Source organism: Marmota flaviventris, chromosome 9, assembly GCF_047511675.1.
Source record: "Marmota flaviventris isolate mMarFla1 chromosome 9, mMarFla1.hap1, whole genome shotgun sequence".
Taxonomy (NCBI): Eukaryota; Metazoa; Chordata; class Mammalia; order Rodentia; family Sciuridae; genus Marmota; species Marmota flaviventris.
In genome coordinates this window covers 65,191,904-65,212,153 of record NC_092506.1, presented here as the reverse complement: position 1 = coordinate 65,212,153, position 20,250 = coordinate 65,191,904, and the positions used below count along the sequence as shown (strand labels likewise).

The following is a 20,250-nucleotide window of genomic DNA, read 5'->3' as shown; positions in this document are numbered from 1 at the left end:
TATCTGTATCTCATGATTGTTTGAATCATTTAAATAATTTGTGAAGTTTGGTGTTCAGTAAGATCTGTGATTCTTTAAGAGTCTGATTTGACCTTTGTGATGTGATGCTTTTAGTTTACTAATAAGTTTTTTGCGTCTATATGCATAAAAGATATCCATGTCTACTATTTTGTTCTTACAATGCTTTTATTAAATTTGGATATAACTATTTTGTTGGCTTTATAAGAAAAGTTAGAAAGTATTCCTTCTATTCTCTGGAAGAATTTGTAAAAGTTTGAAGACATTTCTTCAGAAGTATTTGGTAGAATTCACCACTGGAGCTAGCAAAAAGTTATTTTGCGAGAGGTTTAATTATACGTTTAATTACTTTAGATAGACCATGGAAAGGAGGGAACTATCTAGATAGCAGCACACATTTAGGAAAACTATACATTTGAAGTAGAAGAAGTTAAAGTTATGTCTTAGTTTTTATGTCCTTTCTTTGTAAACCATATAGTGTTCTGGTAGGCAGATTATTTTTCGTCTGTTCAACAAATATTTTTTGAATGCTCACCATATGCCAGATATTCTGCAAGGCACTGAGGATATAATCATAAATAATATAAATGTCCTTGATCTTGTGATGCTTATACTCTGTCAAGGAAGACAGATGTCAAAAAGGCAATTTCAAAATATTTTTTACTTAAAATCTAATTGAGTTGAGATTTAAAGAAAAGGTGAGGATTTGTAGTGACTGTTGTTGAAACTGAGAGAGAGATACCAAGCCATATTTAAGACTGAGACTAGAGATGATAAATTAATAATACATCAAGCCACATAATTGTGTAATTTTTTTCCAGTATGCTGTACAGCAAAGACTGAGAAGCTAAAGTGAATGATTGAATCCACCATTGTAATATGTAGGATGATTAGATTAAAAGGATGAGATGAGGTCCCTGATATTGTAAATATACACATAAAATTCCCAAACTTGGTGCCTAGAAGTCAGAAGATCCTTTTTGTTTCCCCAGATCCTGATTATGATAATGATTACGCTATGCACCTTCATACTGTCTGTTATATGCATATTCTGGAAAGATAAGTGGCTGATAGCTGGGCTGTCACTGCAGGTAAGCATCATCCTGTAGCTCTTAGTACTATCTGTCCATATATGTCTAGCCTGACTTTTGACTTTCTCCCAGATCTTTGCACCTGTTGTACAGCCGATCAGCATAATTGTGATGGTTATCCTTTCCTGGCCTTTGGCCATGTATGTGGGCTGTTTGGAAAGAGAAGGTATGTCATTTGGGGTGGGTTCTTGCCTGATCCCTTCAGTTCTGGCTTTAGCTTACATACTCTATTCAGAAAAATAGAAACTTGGTAGATAGCCATCCCTACACTCTTTGAAATTCCTTTAGCTTGTTACATAGGCATGTTTCTTATGTTTACTCACTACCCTATGTGGCCTGTCATACTGTTTCCATGAGGAAGCAGATCTTCTTCTAAAGATCTTTGGTCTAGAAAAATAAGTTGTATCTTTATGTTATTGTATATCTACTCTATGAAGACAAAAGGCCATTTAAATTTTTGGCCAGAGTGTGGTGCAAGTCACAGTTCCTTCAGTTTGTATTCAAATGTTCCTAATTCAAGTAACACTAGGTCCAAAGATCCCTGATTACATCCAAGTTATTCAAAGCAGGCCTCTGTGAATCCCTGTCATATCTGGGGACTTACAATGGGAACAGAAATTTCTCTGCCACTGGTTTCCTCTCCATTTACCCTTCCCCTACTGTAACAGAAACAGAAGAAAATGGAATCTGTACACTAAACTTTTTGAGAATGGAGTTATCTTTTACCATCCTTACTGAGAAACCATAGGATCTTCTTTCTGTATCTCCCTATTTACTCTTGGTTCAGTAAGGGGCATTTACTTCTTGGCTTGTGGAGGGATGCAGGTAAGAGACCATCTGATTTGATAGTGGTGCCATTGTATGTTTATATAGTGTATTTGTGTGGTGTGGGTGAGAGGAAAATTTTAGAAACTACTTCTGGGGCAGGAGTTTAAAAAGGACAATAATAAACTCTTTTCTTTTTCATTTTCTAAATTTTAGTTATAAAAAGAAGACGCAAGATAACACCTTATGAGAAAGCAAGACTCAGGAGATGTAATATATTCACAAGGTTAAGAGGTTAGAGCTGGAGACATAGATTTGAAAGTTACTGAAGCATAGGTTGTAACTTAAAATGTACAAATGGGTAAAGTCCTCAAAGGTCTAAAATAGTAAGTGTTGGGAAATGACTGTAATAATGGGTTTATGGACAGGCTCTGGGTATGAGTGTGTGTGTGTGTGTATGTCTGTGTGCATGTGGAAATGCATGTATGAGGGAAGGAGGAAAGAAAATAACTAGAATTTATTGAGTAACTATTATGAGTCAATGTGGTTATAACAACTCTGTAAGATTGATGTTAGCAGCAAGGCATCCTGTTTTACAAAAGAAAATGAAGACTCAAAGAGGTTAAGTCAGATGTTCTTAGTCATACAATTAGGAAGTGATAGAACCTGGCTTGGAACCCATATTTCTGTCAGTTAGTGCCCTTTCCACTATACTGCACTGCCCTAAGGATTTAGGATGATCTATGTAGGCTTTAGGGCTTTTTCAGAACTAAACAAACGTCTCCTCTTGAGAAGCTATTTCTTAACAATCCCTTTCCTTCCTCCCCTTCTTTCCCTTTTACCTATCCTCTCTACAATTCTTTGTCAATTTTTAGTTAGAGTAACGTTGCCTTAATAATAATGTCTTATGTTTGGATGTTTGTATCTATCCCTGAAAGTAAGTGGGGATATGACAGAAATGGAATGTAAATTAGCCAATCCAGAGTCAGTGAAACCCATGGTCCCAGGATTTACTTAGACTGCTGCTGGTGTAGTGTTATTTGGTATGGTTTTCCATTCGTTCACTTTTATTCCACTTCCCTCTCCTTCCAACTCTTTTAGCTCTACAAATTGCTGCTGGATTGCCCTTTTTTCTTATCCTTTTGTGCCTCTATGCAATGCCATTGGGGGTTTATTCTCCCTGCATTCAGGAGAAGGAGGAGCTGGGGCCTAAGCCTGTCTTCTTTGCACACAGAGGTGCACCCATGGTAAGTATGAGCAGGATAAACATGGATGAGTACAGGTATGTACAGGGCATGTAGATGAGAAGAGGAAAGCTCAGAACCATACAAATCCCTAGAGAGAACAAGAATTGCTTTGATATGACAAGAATAAGGAGTTAATTGTAGAGGTTTGACTTGAACCCAGGTTTTCTAATTTCCTGTCCAATTCTCTTTGCTATGCCCAATGTCAGATTGGACAGAGAGGAATACAGACAGGATCTTTGAAAAGAGTTCTAAGGAAACCGAGGTCTGCTTCCCAAAGCCCTTTCATTCCTGGACTTCATCCCTACTACAAAAGGGATTTTGAGAGGAAAGACTCTGAGGCACAGGGCCTGATGTTCCTTTCTTCCACAGGCAGGGCCAGAGAATACCATGATGGCCTTTGAGAAAGCTGTTGAACAAGGGGCATATGGACTGGAGACTGACATACATGTAAGGTAGGAAAGTAGGGACTAGGATAGAGGACAGGAGGGGATATATCATTGGTAGAGAATCAGCCTGGCCTAAGATATAGAGAGAGCAAGACTTGGGGTGTTTCACCTGTGTCCATATGGCACATAAACACATGTTACGTAAGTGAACCATACCCCCCTTACAAACTATACCTCTGTACCTCCATATTCTTAACCATGGATTTACAAACTGGATGTACTCTGTGTAGTTTCCACACATCATTCAAATTTGTCCCTATTGCAAACCATGTTTACAAGTTAACCTGTATGTTGCCTTCGTAATTTATTTAATTAACATTCCCTAGACACCTATTATATTCTAGGTCTTCTGAGTGCTGGGGAGATGCAAATGAATAAGATATGGTCAAGTTAAAGAATTATTCCCAACTAATGAAGAAGATATGACATATTTACAAATAATCACAGAATAAGGCTATTTGTGTCAAAAGCCTTCCAGAAAAGAATATGTAAGTATAGAAGGAGCCTTAGTGGAAGAGGAGGTTACCTCCTATCTGTGAAAGAAAGAAAAAAATCCATATACTCTATCTATATGGTTTGAGCCTTCAAGGAAAAATATTATTTTACCAACCAGAGATCGGGAAAGGAGAACATTTCAGACATGTATCAGCTTATTCTAAGGCATCTTACTGAGAAATAACAAGTTTATAGATCATTGAACTGTCCTGTATGTATATATATATATATCTCTCCTTTAGAGATAGGAGCAGCTATATAAGGAAGAGGTGTGTTTTTAAGGCTTACAAGGCTGGTTCATGGAGATCCCTAAATGTGTAATGGAAACCATGAGAAATTTTAGGTCACCTCATAGTTTTAGAAAGAGTTATCTGGGAGTTAGATAGAAGAATATAAGAATGGTCCAAGGGAAGACAAAGGGAGACTTGAATTAGATCAGGGACAGAGGAAAAAGAACGTTTTCCCTGTAGAATGTATGTACTAGGGTAGTTGAGAAAGTAGAAATACTTCATTTCTAACAGAAGTTTCTATTAGTCTATGTGATATGCACAAGGTCTCTTCATAGTCATTCTGTGAGGCAAACAGAAAAGAAATGAACATTTTATTTTGCAGAGGAAACTGTGATGTTGAAACTGGATCCAAAGATGGGAATTGTATGGCTCAGGTCATAAGGCTAGATAGTACATGATAAATAAAGATTAGAATTGATTTCCTCATCCCAGAGTGGGATTCTTGACATTACCCAACAATGATACCTGTTCTGCACAGGATGTTTTGAATCGGGATTAAAACTGTTATTCTAGCAGAGCTCCTAGAGTCATTTGTGGAACTGCCCAGTGGTCATGGATATAATGTGGTAAAGGTTCTGAGCCAATGAACTCATGGAACATTGTCTTTCTCTGTTCTCTTACTTCTGTGACTTCAACTTTGATATAGATGATCCTTCCAACTCCTTAATTTCTCTGCTGTTGACAATTTTGTTTCCAATTATGATTTTTTCCACATATCTCCACCACATTCATGGTCATAACCCAAAACTTTATTATTACCCCAAATCCCATATTATTCAAGATCCATTCAGGACATGAAACCCACACCAGTAATTTGAATAGGAAAAATTTAATATCAAGAACTACTAAGTAGTAAATGTGGTTAACTATGAAAAGAGGTGAAAGAAGACCCTAAGGTACAAAAGTAGAAAATCATATACCATACGTACCAAAACCTACAAAAGTCTCAAAGGAAATAGTTGTAATTATGTTAGAAGAATTTAAACCAGCTATCATAAAATGGCTTCAGTGATATCCAGAACATATTAAAAAAAAAACCTCAGTAACAGAAAGACACCTGATTTTTAAATGGTCAAAGAACCTGAATAGATATTTCTCAAAAGATGACATGCAGTTGTTTAACAGAAATGTAAATGGAACTAAATAAGGTACTATTTCACATCTACTAATAGGGCTATGATTTAAAAATGGAAAATAATATATAGATGAGGATTTAGAGAAATCAGAAAACTTGTTCATTGTTGTGTTGTAAAATTGTGCAGCTGCTATGAAAAACCATTTGGTGCTTCCTCAAAAAGTTTAACATAGAATTACCATATGAACTAGCAATTCATCTCCTAGATACATACCTAAAACAATTGAAAACAGGGTGGAACAGATATATATATATATAATTGTAATGCCCGTGTTTATTGCAGCAACATTTACAGTGGCCAAAAAAGGTGGAAACAACCTAAGAGTACATCAGCAGATGAATAGATAAACAAAATGTGCCACACCACTCTCACTCATGTACAATATAGGATAATATTTAGCTGTAAATGTGAATTAAATCTTCTACAACATGGATAAACCTTGAAAACAGTACACTAAGTGAAACAATCTGAACAAAAAAGGATACGTTTATGTGATTCCAATTATTTGAAATATCTAAAATAGTCAAATTCATAGAGACAGAAAGCAGATTAGAAAGTACCGAGAGCCAGAGGAAGAAGTGGAGAATTATTACTTAATGGGTTGTAAAGTTTCTATTTAGAGTGATGAAAAAGTTTTGAAAATTAGTGATGGTTGCACAACATTGTATATATGATCAGTGCTACTAAATATTATGCACAAAAATAAATGGAAAAAATTTTTAAATGATGGTACAATATTTTACTACAAATGTTCCTAGAGCAGTTGGACATCCAGAGGAATTTAAAACAAAGATGAATGAACAAACATGAATTTAAAAAAAACAACAAACTGTATGGTTTATAAAAAAAAAAAAGAAATCCTCAAAAATGATCATAGATTTAAATTAAAATCATAAAATATGTAGAAAACAAACATAAAAGAAACTAGGGCTAGGTAAATGTTCTTAGACTTTATACCAAAAATATTATCCTATGAAAGGAAAAAGAGAAAAATGGGATCTCATCAATTGGAAACCTTTTGCTCTGTGAAAGACTCTATTAGGAGAAACTAAAAACAAGTGTCAGATTGGGAGACAATATTGATAAACCATATATCTGACAAAGGACTTATACCTAGGATTTATAAGGAACTTCCCAAACTCAACAATTTATAAAAGAATCCAGTTAGAAAGTAAGTAAAAGACATGTACTTAATGAAGAAGATGTATAGTTAGCAAATAATATGTGAAAAGATTTTAAGCTTCATCTAGCCATTGGGAAAATGCAAATTAAGACTAACACTGCTAACTGGGCACAGTGGCATGTAAGCCTATAGTTCAAGACGTGGGAGGCTGAGGCAGAAGGATCATAAATTCAAGTCAGCCTCAGCAACTTAGCAAGGCTCTAAGTAACTTAATGAGACCCTGTCTCAAGATTTAAAAAAAAAATGTCTGGGGATGTAGCTCCGTAGAAAAACCCCCGAGTTTAATTCTCAGGACAAAAAAAAAAAAAAAGACAATACTGCTCATCTATCTGAATGACTAAATTAAAAAAATAATGAGATAGGAGGCAGAGCAAGATGGCAGCTGAGTAAGACTCTCCAGTGATTGTCTCCCCATAGACATACCAGTTTAAATAGTTGTCTTCACAAGAGCTAAGGAAGCAAAGTGAGAGAATTTAGTGCCTGATTTTAATATAATAATGAGGAAAAGATGCAGTGAAGAAGATAAGAAGGAAAGAGTTGCCCATATCACTGCTTCCTCAATTCTAGGCAGCAAAGAGAAAAACAAGACTCTACTTCCTGGGGAGCAGAGCACAAAAGCTAGCAAGGATATTATGTTGGCGCTCAATGCTAGACCTGCTCCTGGGAGACTCAGCATCAGGCAGAAACCAAAGACCCCTACATCCAGCCCAGAGCTTGCAGATAGAGCCCCTAGGCTTGTGGGACAGACTGAAGTTTTGGTATGCATCATTACCAGCCTTGGAGTGGGCCTGGTGCACATCCCCATTTCCAGATTGTTCATGTTCCTGCAACTAAGAAACTGAGGTATATTATCCTTGACAGCTGAGGGACTGTCTCCATCACCCATCCCTTAACCTTGGGTAGCAGAGATAGCCCCAGGCCAGTAGTCCCAGATGGAGCCTCTAGATCTTCTTTGGCACTAGAAAGAGAACTGCATGCATCCTGGTGTGGTAAACCTGTTTTTCAGCCTGCATCATCACCAACTTCAGGGTGAGCCTATGTGCACCTCTGAGATTTTGCAGATCCTTGCAGGAGACATAGGTGCAACCTAGCTTAGTGTTATCCTTGAGGCACTGATCTCTGTGTGGTGCCAGGGCTGGTGGAGTGGTTCACTCTGCAAACACTGGCCTGGGGATAGCATTTTCCCGAGGTTGGTCATCAAGGCTGGATGGTAAGTTGGGTTCGACAATACCAACACTACCCTAAACTTGGGTAGCATATGTAGAGCAAGACTCATGTGCCTGTGGTAGGACAGGGTATTAAGCATAGGAACTTAACTTGGAACTCAGTGGCCAGCTGATGAAACCTAACACTGGGCAGATCCTAATAGGTCCCCTCCCCAATCCTTCTGTGGATGGAACAACCCTGGTTTCAAGCAGAGACTACAGACTGTCAGTATATAGGTCTTTTGATACAGCCAGCATCACCTATTACTGGTTGCAGTGGTCATGGGCCATGAACCCATCCCAGCAGTAGGTACCCCATAGCATAGTGCTATGCTGGTCCTGGCAGGTTTGGGGCTCAGAGTATAACACAGTACTATGGTGTTAATGGACACAAACATATCATAGGAGCCTGATGCTGGTCCTTTTATGGTGATTCTGCTCAGAGCCAGGCAGAATTCTGTAGTGGCTGACCATATGCTGGTGGTGACTGTGGATGAAGCATCTGGCTTATGCCAGACCCAGAGAGAGGTTTGTGGGGTTGGACAACCCTGTTTAGATACTCCCCAGTTCATGCTGAACAAAACACCAACTCTGGATTTAGGATAAACCTGGGCTTGGATCATCCACAAGTGCTGAAACTGGCAACATACCAATAGTAGACTCACAGCATGCATTGTTTTAGAGTGCGTTCAATGCTAAAACAAAAATGGAGCTTCGCAAGAATGGAGTCTTACTCAGAGAAAAACAGAATTTCTGGAGAAACAGGCACAAAGCCAGGTTATAAAGACTGAAACAAATAACTATTGTGTCATACACCAGCAAGCATTAAGATCTTCGGGGAACTATGACAAACCTGACAGTCAAAAGAAAGTGCAAGAGCCAGGCACAGTAGTATTCTCTTATAATCCTACCTACCTGGGAGGTTGAAGCAGCAGGATAGCAAGTTTGGGGCCATTTTTGACAAGCTAATGAAATTCTGTCTCAAAAAGGGCTGGAGACGTAGTTCACTCATAGAGCACTAGCCTAGCATGTGTGAGGTCCTGAGTTCAATTCCCAGTACCATCAAAAAAATTTTTTTAAAAACACTAAGATACAAGAAATTGAACAGATAGTAAAATCTGTTCTATGATTAAAATCTCTGATGGAGAATTTAAAACAGGTATTGTAAGGAAACTAAACTTCAAAAGAACACAGAAACAGTTCTGTACTCGGGCTTGGGTTGTGGCTCAGCGGTAGAGCTCTCACCACGCACGTGTGAGACCCTGGGTTCAATCCTCAGCACCACATAAAGATAAATGAATAAAATTTTTAAAAAGGTATTGTGTCCAACTACAACTAAAAAACAAACATAAAAAAGAAACAGTTCTGTACTCTAAGAGAGAAACTTAATAGAGAGATAGAAGCAGTTTTCAAAAACCATACAAATGCTTAAGCTGAAAAATATACTAAGTGAGATTTAAAAACATGATAGAAGGCAATATAGATCAAATAAGAGAATTAGTAGACTCAAAGACAGGCAAATTGAAAATACCTAGTTGAAGAAGATAAAAAGAATGAAGAGAAATGAAGAAAGCTTATAGGAACTTTGTGACAGCATTAAAAGAGCAAATATTTGGTTTATTGAGGTTCAAGAGGAACTTGAGAATGCCATAGGGATGGAAAAGTTCTCAAAGAGACAATAAGAAAATTTTCTAAACCTAGAGAAGGGATGCAGATATACAGGTATAGAAAGGTCTAAAGTCACCAGTGATTCAACTCAACAAAAGCTACTCCAAGATATGTTGTGATCAAGCTCTCAAAAGTTAAAGAGAAGATTCTCAAGGTAGAGAGAGAAGAAACAGCATGAAGTTTTCCCAGTTTCCCTGACAACAGACTTCTCAGCAGAAACTTTATTAACCAGGAGAGAGTGGCATGAGATTTTTCATAGTACTAAAGTGGGAGTGGGGATCCACAACAAACTGCCAAACAAGATTATTGTACTAGCAAAGCAATTCTTCAGAAATGAAGGAGAGATAAAGACATTCCCAAACAAAAGCTGAGACCTGTCCTACCAGGCATATCCCATATGAAATGTTAAAGGGAGTTCTTCAAACTGAAAGAGGAATATTAGTGAATAAGAAGAAAACATTAAAAGGTATAAAACTCACTGGCAAGAGTAATTATACAAATTCAGAATGCTCTAATTATTGTACACATGAGATGTAAGTAATTCATATCTTCAGTAAGAAGACTAAACAAATAGTAATAATTTTACAAATATGTTAAGATAGGCAATATGTAAAGATATAAAGAACATCAAAAATTCAAAATGTGGAGAGAAATTGAGTACAAGTGTTGAGTTTTTACTAGTTTGTTTTCTCTTTTTTTTCTTTGCAATAGTATTATATTGTTATTATTTCAAATAGCTTGTTATAACAAAAGATATTTCATAATCCTCATGGTAGCCATAAAGCAAAAATCTAATATAGACAAACCAAAAATAATAAGCAAGGAGGAATCAAAAATACACTGATAGGTTGTCACTTAACCACAAAGGAAGGGTATAAAAAGGGAGAAATATTTGCATTAAAAGTAGGAAACAAGTTTAAAATGATTGCAGTAAAACTCAATCATTAATTCACTGTAAATAGATTAAATTGTTCGATTAAAAGACACAGAGTCACAAGTGGACTAAAAAACACTACCCAACTATATGTTGTTTACAAGAAACTCATTTTACCTCTTAGGACAAGCATAGACTGAAAGTGAGGGGATGGCATGGAATATTCCATGTAAATGGAATCCAAAAGAAAGCAGGAGTAGCCATACTTAGATAAAGTACAGTTTAAATCAGAAGTAGTAAAAAGAGACAAGAAAGGTCTTATAAGGATAAAGGTCAATTCAGCAAGAGGAAGTAATTCTAAATACATGTGCACCCAATATTGGAATGACCAAATATATGAAGCAAATATTAATAGACCTTTAGGGAGAGGTGGACTCCAATAAAATGATAATAGGGAATGTTAACACCCCACTCAACCAAATGGATCTAACAGACATCTACAGAACATTTTATCCAACAACAACAAAAAATACAGTTCTCAACAGCACATCATACATTCACTACAGTAGGCCACATGATAGTCCACAAAACAAGTCTCAACACATTTTAAAAATGTTAAATCATATCAAGTATCTTTTCTGACAAAAATGCAATAGAAACTAGTAACCAAAAAAACCTTAGAAACTGTACACATTGAAATTGAAATTAAATAACTTGCTTTTTTTTTTAAGAGAGGTATAGCTGTGCTGAACAAGCTAATCTCAAACTCCTAGGTTCAAGTGATCCTCCTACTTCAGCCTCCTAAATATTGTGTTCCAACATGCCTATCTAAGCAACTTATTCTTGAACAACTATTGAAGCAAGGAATAAATCAATAAGGAAATTAAAAGATTTCTTTAAACAAATGGAAATGGAAATACAGCATACCACAACTTATAGAATATAGCAAAAGTAGTACTGAGAGGGAAGTTTATAGCATTCATTGCCTACATAAAAAAAGCAGAACAGTCTCAAGTCAACAACCTATTGCTGCATCTCAAGGAGCAGGAAAAGCAAGAACAAACTAAACCCAAAATTTAGTAGAAGAAAAGTAATAACAAAGATCAGAACAGAAATAAATGAACAAGACTAAGAAAACAATGCAAAATATCAATGAAATGAAGAACTAATTCTTCAAAAGCCAAAACATTAACAGATCCTTAGCCAAACTAAGCAAAAGAGAGACTCAAATAAAACCAGAGATGAAAAGGCAAAGACTATAATTGATACCACAGAAATACAAAGTATTATTAAAGGTTAATATGAGGGGCTGGGGATGTGGCTCAAGCGGTAGCACATTCGCCTGGCATGCACGGCCCTGGGTTCAATCCTCAGCACCATGTACAAATAAAGACGTTGTGTCCGCTGAAAACTAAAAAAATAAATATTAAAAAATTCTCTCTCTTTTAAAAAAAAAAGGTTAATATGAACTGTTGTATGCCAACAAATTTGATAACAGAAAAAAATGGACAAATTCCTGTACACATATCTTACCACCTTTGAATCATGAAGAAATAGAAAGCCTGAATAGATCAATAATAAGATTGAATCAGCAATGAAACATGTCCCATTAAAGAAAAGCCCAGGACCAGATGGCTTCACTAATGAATTCTACCAAACACTTGAATAAGAACTAATACCAATTCTTAAATATTGAAGAGGAAGGAATTCTTCCAGTCTCATTCTATAAGGCCAACATTATTCTGATTCTAAAACCAGACAAGAACACAACAACAACAACAACAAAGAAAGCTACAGGCCAGTATCCCCAATGAACATACATGAAAAAGTCCTCAGCAAACCAAATCCAAAGATTATTCACCATAATAAAGTGGGATTCATCCCAGGGATACAAGGGTTGTTTAACACATGCAAATCAATAAACATGATAAAACATATCCACAGAATAAAGGACAAAAACTACATGATCATCTCAAAAGATGCAGAAAAGAACTGGATAAAATTCTGGACAAATTTAAGTATAGGAGGATTGTACCTCAGCATAATAAAGATCATTTGTAATAAGCCTGCAGTTAACATCATATTGAATGGGGAAAAGCTGAAAGCTTTCTGAAGCCTGGAAAAAGACAAGGATACCCGCTTTTACCATTTTTATTCAGTATAATACTGGAAGTCCTAGCCCAGATAATTTGGTAAGAGAAAGAAATAAAGGCCATCCATATTGGGAAAAAAGAAGAGAGGTTGTCTGTATTCAAAGGTGACATCTTTTATATAGATAAAGACTCTGCTAAAAAACAAAACTGGTAAATCCAATAAATTCATTAAATTCACAGAATACATAATCAACATACAAAAATCTGTATGGTTGGACTGGGGACATAGTTTAATGGTAGAACATATTCTTTGCATGTGTGAGGCCCTGGCTTTAATTCCCAGCACCACGAGCCCTCTGACCCCGCCACCCCAATAAATCAGTATTGCTATAGGCCAATAGCCAATTAGCTGAAATAAAAATCAAGAAGGCAATTCAATTTGTAATAGCTAAAAAATTAGTAATAACTTTTTAATCAAAGAGATAAAACATCTTAAAATGAAAACTATAAAACATTGATGAAAGTAATTGAAAAGAACACAAAAAAATGGAAAGACATCTCATGTTCATGGATTCAAGGAGCCAATATTTTTAAAACATGCATACTACCCAAACAGTCTATGAATTCCTTATAATCCCTGTCAGTATACTAATGGAATTTTTCACAAAACTAGAAAAAACAGGCCTAAAACTTGTATTGGACTCCCCAAGCCCCCCAAATAGCCAAAGCTATTTGGGTTACAAGAACAAAGTAGGAGGCCTTACAAATATATTGCAAAGCGATCACAATTTGAACAGCATGATATTGGCATAAAAACTCATATTGACAAGTGGGACAGAATAGATACCTAGATGGAAACCCACATATCTACAGCCAACTGATTTTCAGGGCACATAGTCTAGAAGGAGCAGCCTATTCAACAAATGGTGCTGGGAAATTTTGATATCCATATGAAGAAGAAAGAAACTAGATCCCTGTTATAAAAATCAACTCAAAATAGATTAAAGACTAAGATTGTTGTGAAACTATGAAATTAGTAGGGCAAATACTTTAGGACAACAGAATAAGCAAGACTTTTTTTTGAATAAGATGCCAAAAGCATAGGAAACAAAAGCAAAAATAGATGAGTGGGATTATATCTAATTGATTGATTATATCAATCAATATACATCTAACAAGGGGTTTAATATCCAGAATATATAAGAAACTCAATAGCAACAAAACAACCTGATTTTAAAATGGGCAATGGAACTTGATTATTGAAGTTTTTCATCACCCTTTAAATTTTAGACCTGACTTGAATGAATACCATTCTATTATTTTCTCTTTCCCTGCTTACTTTTAGACTAATAGAGTATTTTTCAGCTTTTAGTTTCCACTTTTCATATTATTAACTATATAGCTTTTTGCATGTATGTGATTGTGCTAGAGCTTACAATATTATCTGTAACATAGAACAGTGTGTGTGTGTGTGTGTGTGTGTGTGTGTGTGTGTGTGTACGTACTATTGTATTTATCCTTTCCAAGATTCATTAAGATTCTTGGATCTGCTGATATATAATTTTCATCAAACTTTTTAAAAATTATAAAAAAATTTGTTTTTTATTTCTTTAAATTTTTTTATTCCTCCCTACTTTTTAGGACTCTATTTACATATATAATACTGGTTGATATTGCCTTGTAGGTCACTTACACCCTGTTATTTTTTTATTTCATTTCTATGTTTCATTTGGTGTTTTAGCCAGTTTTTTCACTGATGTGACTAAAAGACCCAACCAGAACAATTGTAGAGGAGGAAAAGTTTGAGGGCTCACAGTTTCAGAGACCTTAGTCCATAGAAGGCCGGCTCCATTCCTCAGGCTTTCAGGTGAGACTGAACAACATGGTGGAAGAGAGTGGGGTAGGGAAACAGCTCACATGATGATCAGAAAGCAGAGAGAGCCTCTTCTTGGCAGATAAAAATATGTTCCCCAAAGGCACGCCCCCAATGCTGTACCTCCTCCAGCCACACCCCACTTGCCTTCAGTTACCACTCAATTAATCCCATCAGGTGATTGATTTACTGATTGGGTTAAGGCTCTCACAACCCAATCATTTCCCCTCTGAACCCTCTCACATTGTCTCACATATGAGCTTTTGGGGGCACCTCAGATCCAAAGCATAACATTTGGAGATATATCTATATGCACAAACACATATATACATACAAACATACACATATATACACATACATCTATATAAATATACATATGTCTCCTGGGATTAGAACCCAGACTGTCATTCATGCTAGGCAAGCACTATACCACTGAGCTACATCCTAGCACTTTTAAAATTTTTATTATTTTTAATGTTTTTATTAGTACATCAGTTATACATAATGGGTTCATTTTGACATAGTTATACTTGCATGTAATATAATTTGCTCCATTTTAATTCTCAGTCCTCCCTACATTCCCCCCTCTCCTCTATCTTTCTACTGTCCTTCCTCTACTTGACTGGTCTTCCTTCTATTTATTTATTGTTTTTTTAAAATTGTAGATATACATAAAGTTGATTTCATTTGATGTATTCTTACATTCATGTAGCATAATTTGGTTACTTTTATCCTGCAGTTCCTACCCTTTTACATCTCTCCTCCCTCCTCATCAGTACCTTTCCTATATTCTACTGATTTTCCTTCTGTTTTCATGGGACTCCTCCCCTTTTTAATTATTAATTTCTATCTCCCTCATATGAGAGAAAATATTAAACCTTGACTTTCTGAGTCTGGCTTGTTTCACTTAGCCTGATATTCTCCAGATCCATCCATTTACCAAAAAATGTCATAATTTATTCTTCTTTATGGCCAAGTAAGACTCCATTGTGTATATATTACCACATTTTCTTTATTCTTTCATCTGTTGATGGGCACCTAGGCTGGTTTCATAACTTGGCTCTTGTGAGTTGCACTGCTATAAACATTGATATGCATGTATCACTATAGTACGCTGATTAACTAAAAGAACTAACTTTTGGATAAATACCAAGTGGTGGGATAGCTGGGTCATATGGTATTCCATTCTTAGTCAATTTAGGAATCTCAATGCTGTTTTCCAAAACAATTACTAATTTGCAGTCCCATCAACATTGTATGAGTGTACCTTTTCTCCCACATTCTTGCCAGCATTTGTTGTTATTTGTATTCTTGATTATTGCCATTCTCACTATAGTGAGATGAAACCTCAATGTAGTTTTGATTTGCATTTCCTTTTTTGCTAGGATATAGAACATTTTTTCATATATTTCCTTAGCCATTTGTATTTCTTCTTTTGAGAAATATGTTTAGTTCATTTGCCTATTTATTGATTGAGTTATTTGGGGGGGCAGTGGTGTTAAGTTTTTTGAGTTCTTTACATATTCAGGATATTAATTCCCCATCAAAGAGTAACTGAAAAAGATTTTCTCCCATTCTGTAGGCGCATTTTTTACTCTCTTATTTCCTTTGCTGTGCAGAGAATTTTTTTATCTGATGCTATCCCATTTACTGATTTTGGTTTTATTTCTTGCATTTTAGAGACCTTGTTAAGGAAATCAGTGCCTGTGTCAATATGTTAGAATGTTGAACCTATATTTCCTTCTAGCAGTTGCAAAGTTTCTGGTCTAATTCCTAGGTTTGAAGATAATCAGAAACTATTTTGAATCCTTATACTCCAATAAATTAGAATATAGTGAAGGCATAGATAAATTTCTTAAGTCATATGATCTGCCCAGATTGAGTCAGGAGGATATAGACAACCTAAACAGACCAATATCAATTGAGGAAATAGAAGAAACCATCAAAAGACTACCAACTAAGAAAAGCCCAGGACCGGATGGGTATACAGCAGAGTTTTACAAAACCTTTAAAGAGGAACTAATACCAATACTTTTCAAGCTACTTCAGGAAATAGAAAAAGAGGGAGAACTTCCAAATTCATTCTATGAGGCCAACATCACCCTGATACCTAAACCAGACAAAGACACTTCAAAGAAAGAAAACTACAGACCAATATCTCTAATGAACCTAGATGCAAAAATCCTCAATAAAATTCTGGCGAATCGGATACAAAAACATATCAAAAAAATTGTGCACCATGATCAAGTAGGATTCATCCCTGGGATGCAAGGCTGGTTCAATATACAGAAATCAATAAATGTTATTCACCACATCAATAGACTTAAAAATAAGAACCATATGATCATCTCAATAGATGCGGAAAAAGCATTCGACAAAGTACAGCATCCCTTTATGTTCAAAACTCTAGAAAAACTAGGGATAACAGGAACATACCTCAATATTGTAAAAGCATTCTATGCTAAGCCTCAGGCTAGCATCATTCTGAATGGAGAAAAACTGAAGGCATTCCCTCTAAAATCTGGAACAAGACAGGGATGCCCTCTCTCTCCAATTCTGTTCAACATAGTTCTCGAAACACTGGCCAGAGCAATTAGACGAAAGAAATTAAAGGCATCAAAATAGGAAAAGAAGAACTTAAATTATCACTATTTGCAGATGATATGATTCTATACCTAGCAGACCCAAAAGGGTCTACAAAGAAACTATTAGAGCTAATAAATGAATTCAGCAAAGTGGCAGGATATAAAATCAACACGCATAAATCAAAGGCATTCCTGTATATCAGCGACAAATCCTCTGAAATGGAAATGAGGACAATCACTCCATTCACAATATCTTCAAAAAAAATAAAATACTTGGGAATCAACCTAACAAAAGAGGTGAAAGACTTATACAATGAAAACTACAGAACCCTAAAGAGAGAAATAGAAGAAGATCTTAGAAGATGGAAAAATATACCCTGTTCATGGATAGGCAGAACTAACATCATCAAAATGGCAATATTACCAAAAGTTCTCTATAGGTTTAATGCAATGCCAATCAAAATCCCAACGGCATTTCTTGTAGAAATAGAGAAAGCAATCATGAAATTCATATGGAAAAATAAAAGACCCAGAATAGCAAAAACAATGCTAAGCAGGAAGTGGGAATCAGGCGGTATAGCGATACCAGACTTCAAACTATACTACAGAGCAATAGTAACAAAAACAGCATGGTACTGGTACCAAAACAGGCGGGTGGACCAATGGTACAGAATAGAGGACACAGAGACCAATCCACAAAACTACAACTATCTTATATTTGATAAAGGGGCTAAAAGCATGCAATGGAGGAAGGATAGCATCTTCAACAAATGGTGCTGGGAAAACTGGAAATCCATATGCAACAAAATGAAACTGAATCCCTTTCTCTTGCCATGCACAAAAGTGAATTCAAAATGGATCAAGGAGCTTGATATCAAATCAGAGACACGCCGTCTGATAGAAGAAAAAGTTGGCTACGATCTACATACTGTGGGGTCGGGCTCCAAATTCCTCAATAGGACACCCATAGCACAAGAGTTAATAACTAGAATCAACAAATGGGACTTACTCAAACTAAAAAGTTTTTTCTCAGCAAAAGAAACAATAAGAGAGGTAAATAGGGAGCCTACACCCTGGGAACAAATCTTTACTCCTCACACTTCAAATAGAGCCCTAATATCCAGAGTATACAAAGAACTCAAAAAATTAGACAATAAGAGAAGAAACAACCCAATCAACAAATGGGCCAAGGACCTGAACAGACACTTCTCAGAGGAGGACATACAGTCAATCAACAAGTACATGAAAAAATGCTCACCATCTCTAGCTGTCAGAGAAATGCAAATCAAAACCACCCTAAGATACCATCTCACTCCAGTAAGATTGGCAGCCATTATGAAGTCAAACAACAACAAGTGCTGGCGAGGATGTGGGGAAAAGGGTACACTTGTACATTGCTGGTGGGACTGCAAATTGGTGCAGCCAATTTGGAAAGCAGTATGGAGATTCCTTGGAAAGCTGGGAATGGAGCCACCATTTGACCCAGCTATTCCCCTTCTTGGTCTATTCCCAAAAGACCTAAAAAGAGCATACTACAGGGACACTGCTACATTGATGTTCATAGCAGCACAATTCACAATAGCAAGACTGTGGAACCAACCTAGATGCCCTTCAATAGACGAATGGAAAAAAAAAATGTGGCATTTATACACAATGGAGTATTACTCTGCATTAAAAAATGACAAAATCATAGAATTTGCAGGGAAATGGATGGCATTAGAGCAGATTATGCTAAGTGAAGTTAGCCAATCCCTAAAAAACAAATGCCAAATGTCTTCTTTGATATAAGGAGAGTAACTAAGAACAGAGTAGGGATGAAGAGCATGAGAAGAAGATTAACATTTAACAGGGATGAGAGGTGGGAGGGAAAGGGAGAGAGAAGGGAAATTGCATGGAAATGGAAGGAGACCCTCAGGGTTATACAGAGGGGGTAGAGAGAGAGAGGAGGGGAGGGGAGGGGAGAGGTGGGGAGGGGGGATGGTGGAGGATGGGAAAGGTAGCGGAGCACAATAGACACTAGTATGGCAATATGTAAATCAATGGATGTGTAACTGATGTGATTCTGCAATCTGTGTATGGGGTGAAGGTGGGAGTTCATAACCCACTTGAATCAAAGTGTGGAATATGATATGTCAAGAAATTTGTAATGTTTTGAACAACCAACAATAAAAAAATTTTAAAAAAATAAAAATAAATAAAATAAATAAATAAATAAAATCTCTTTTAGTTGACCTTTGTACAGGGTGGAAATCTAATTTCATTCTTCTGTATATGGATATCCAATTTTCCCAGCACCATTTGTTTAAAATTTTATCTCTTCTCCAACATATGTTTTTAGCATCTTTGACAAGTATCAGATGACTATATCCATGTAGGCTTGTCTTCTTGTCTTCTATTATTCCATTGATCTTCATGTCTGTTTTGATCCAACATCATGCTGTTTGGTCACCATAGCTTGGTAGTATAATTCAAGATCAGTTATTGTCATGCCTACCGCATTCTTGCTTAGTATTGCTTTGCTATTCTGGGTCTTTTATTGTTCCAAATGAATTTTAGAACTGTTTATCCCAAATATGAATTTTAGGACTGTTTATCTATGAAGAATGTTATTGGTATTTTGACAAGGGTTGCACTGAATTTGTATGTTGATTTTGGAAAGATGGTCATTTTGACAATATTTGTTTTGTCTGTTCAGAACATAGGAGGCCTTTCCTTTTCTAAGGCCTTCTTCAGTTTCTTTCCTCAGTGTCATATTGTGTATATAATTTTCATTTTAAAGGTCTTTCACCTCCTTGGGTTTATTTCCAATTTTTTAAGGCTGTTGTATAGGAAAGCTATTAATTTTTGTTTGTTGATCTTGTATCGTGCCACTTTGCTTTATTTGTTTATCAGGTCTAGAAGTATTCTGGTGGAGTTTTGGCATCCTTTAGGATAATGTCATAAGCAGAGATAATTTGATTTCTTCTTTTCTTATTTGTATCCCTTTAATTTCCTTCTCTTGCCAGATTGCTTTGGCTAGAGTTCAAGGAATTATATTGAATAGGAGCAGTAAGTGTGGACTTCATGTCTTGTTCCTGATTTTAGAGGAAATGCTTTATTTTTCTCTCTTCAGCATGATGTTGTCTTTGGGTTTGTCATATATAGCCTTTATGATGTTGAGGTAAGTTCTTTCTGTCCTAGTTTTTTCAGTGTTTTATCATAAATGGGTACTGAATTTTGTTGAAGGCTTTTTCTGAAACTTGTGGGAGGATCGTGTGATTTTTGTTGTTAGTTCTTTATGT

At 36.1% G+C, this 20,250-nt stretch overlaps 1 protein-coding gene across 1 annotated transcript in view; it reads left to right on the top strand.

Moving 5' to 3' along the window:
- The window catches only part of Gdpd4 (glycerophosphodiester phosphodiesterase domain containing 4), a 118,062-nt gene that overhangs the window by 39,830 nt on the left and 57,982 nt on the right, over positions 1-20,250 (top strand). Inside the window, exons 4-8 of the mRNA XM_027942868.2 lie at positions 1,011-1,109; positions 1,182-1,275; positions 2,091-2,168; positions 2,976-3,121; positions 3,491-3,573. Of these exons, the coding sequence (XP_027798669.2) occupies positions 1,011-1,109; positions 1,182-1,275; positions 2,091-2,168; positions 2,976-3,121; positions 3,491-3,573 (500 nt within the window). The remainder of the gene's footprint in view (positions 1-1,010; positions 1,110-1,181; positions 1,276-2,090; positions 2,169-2,975; positions 3,122-3,490; positions 3,574-20,250) is intronic.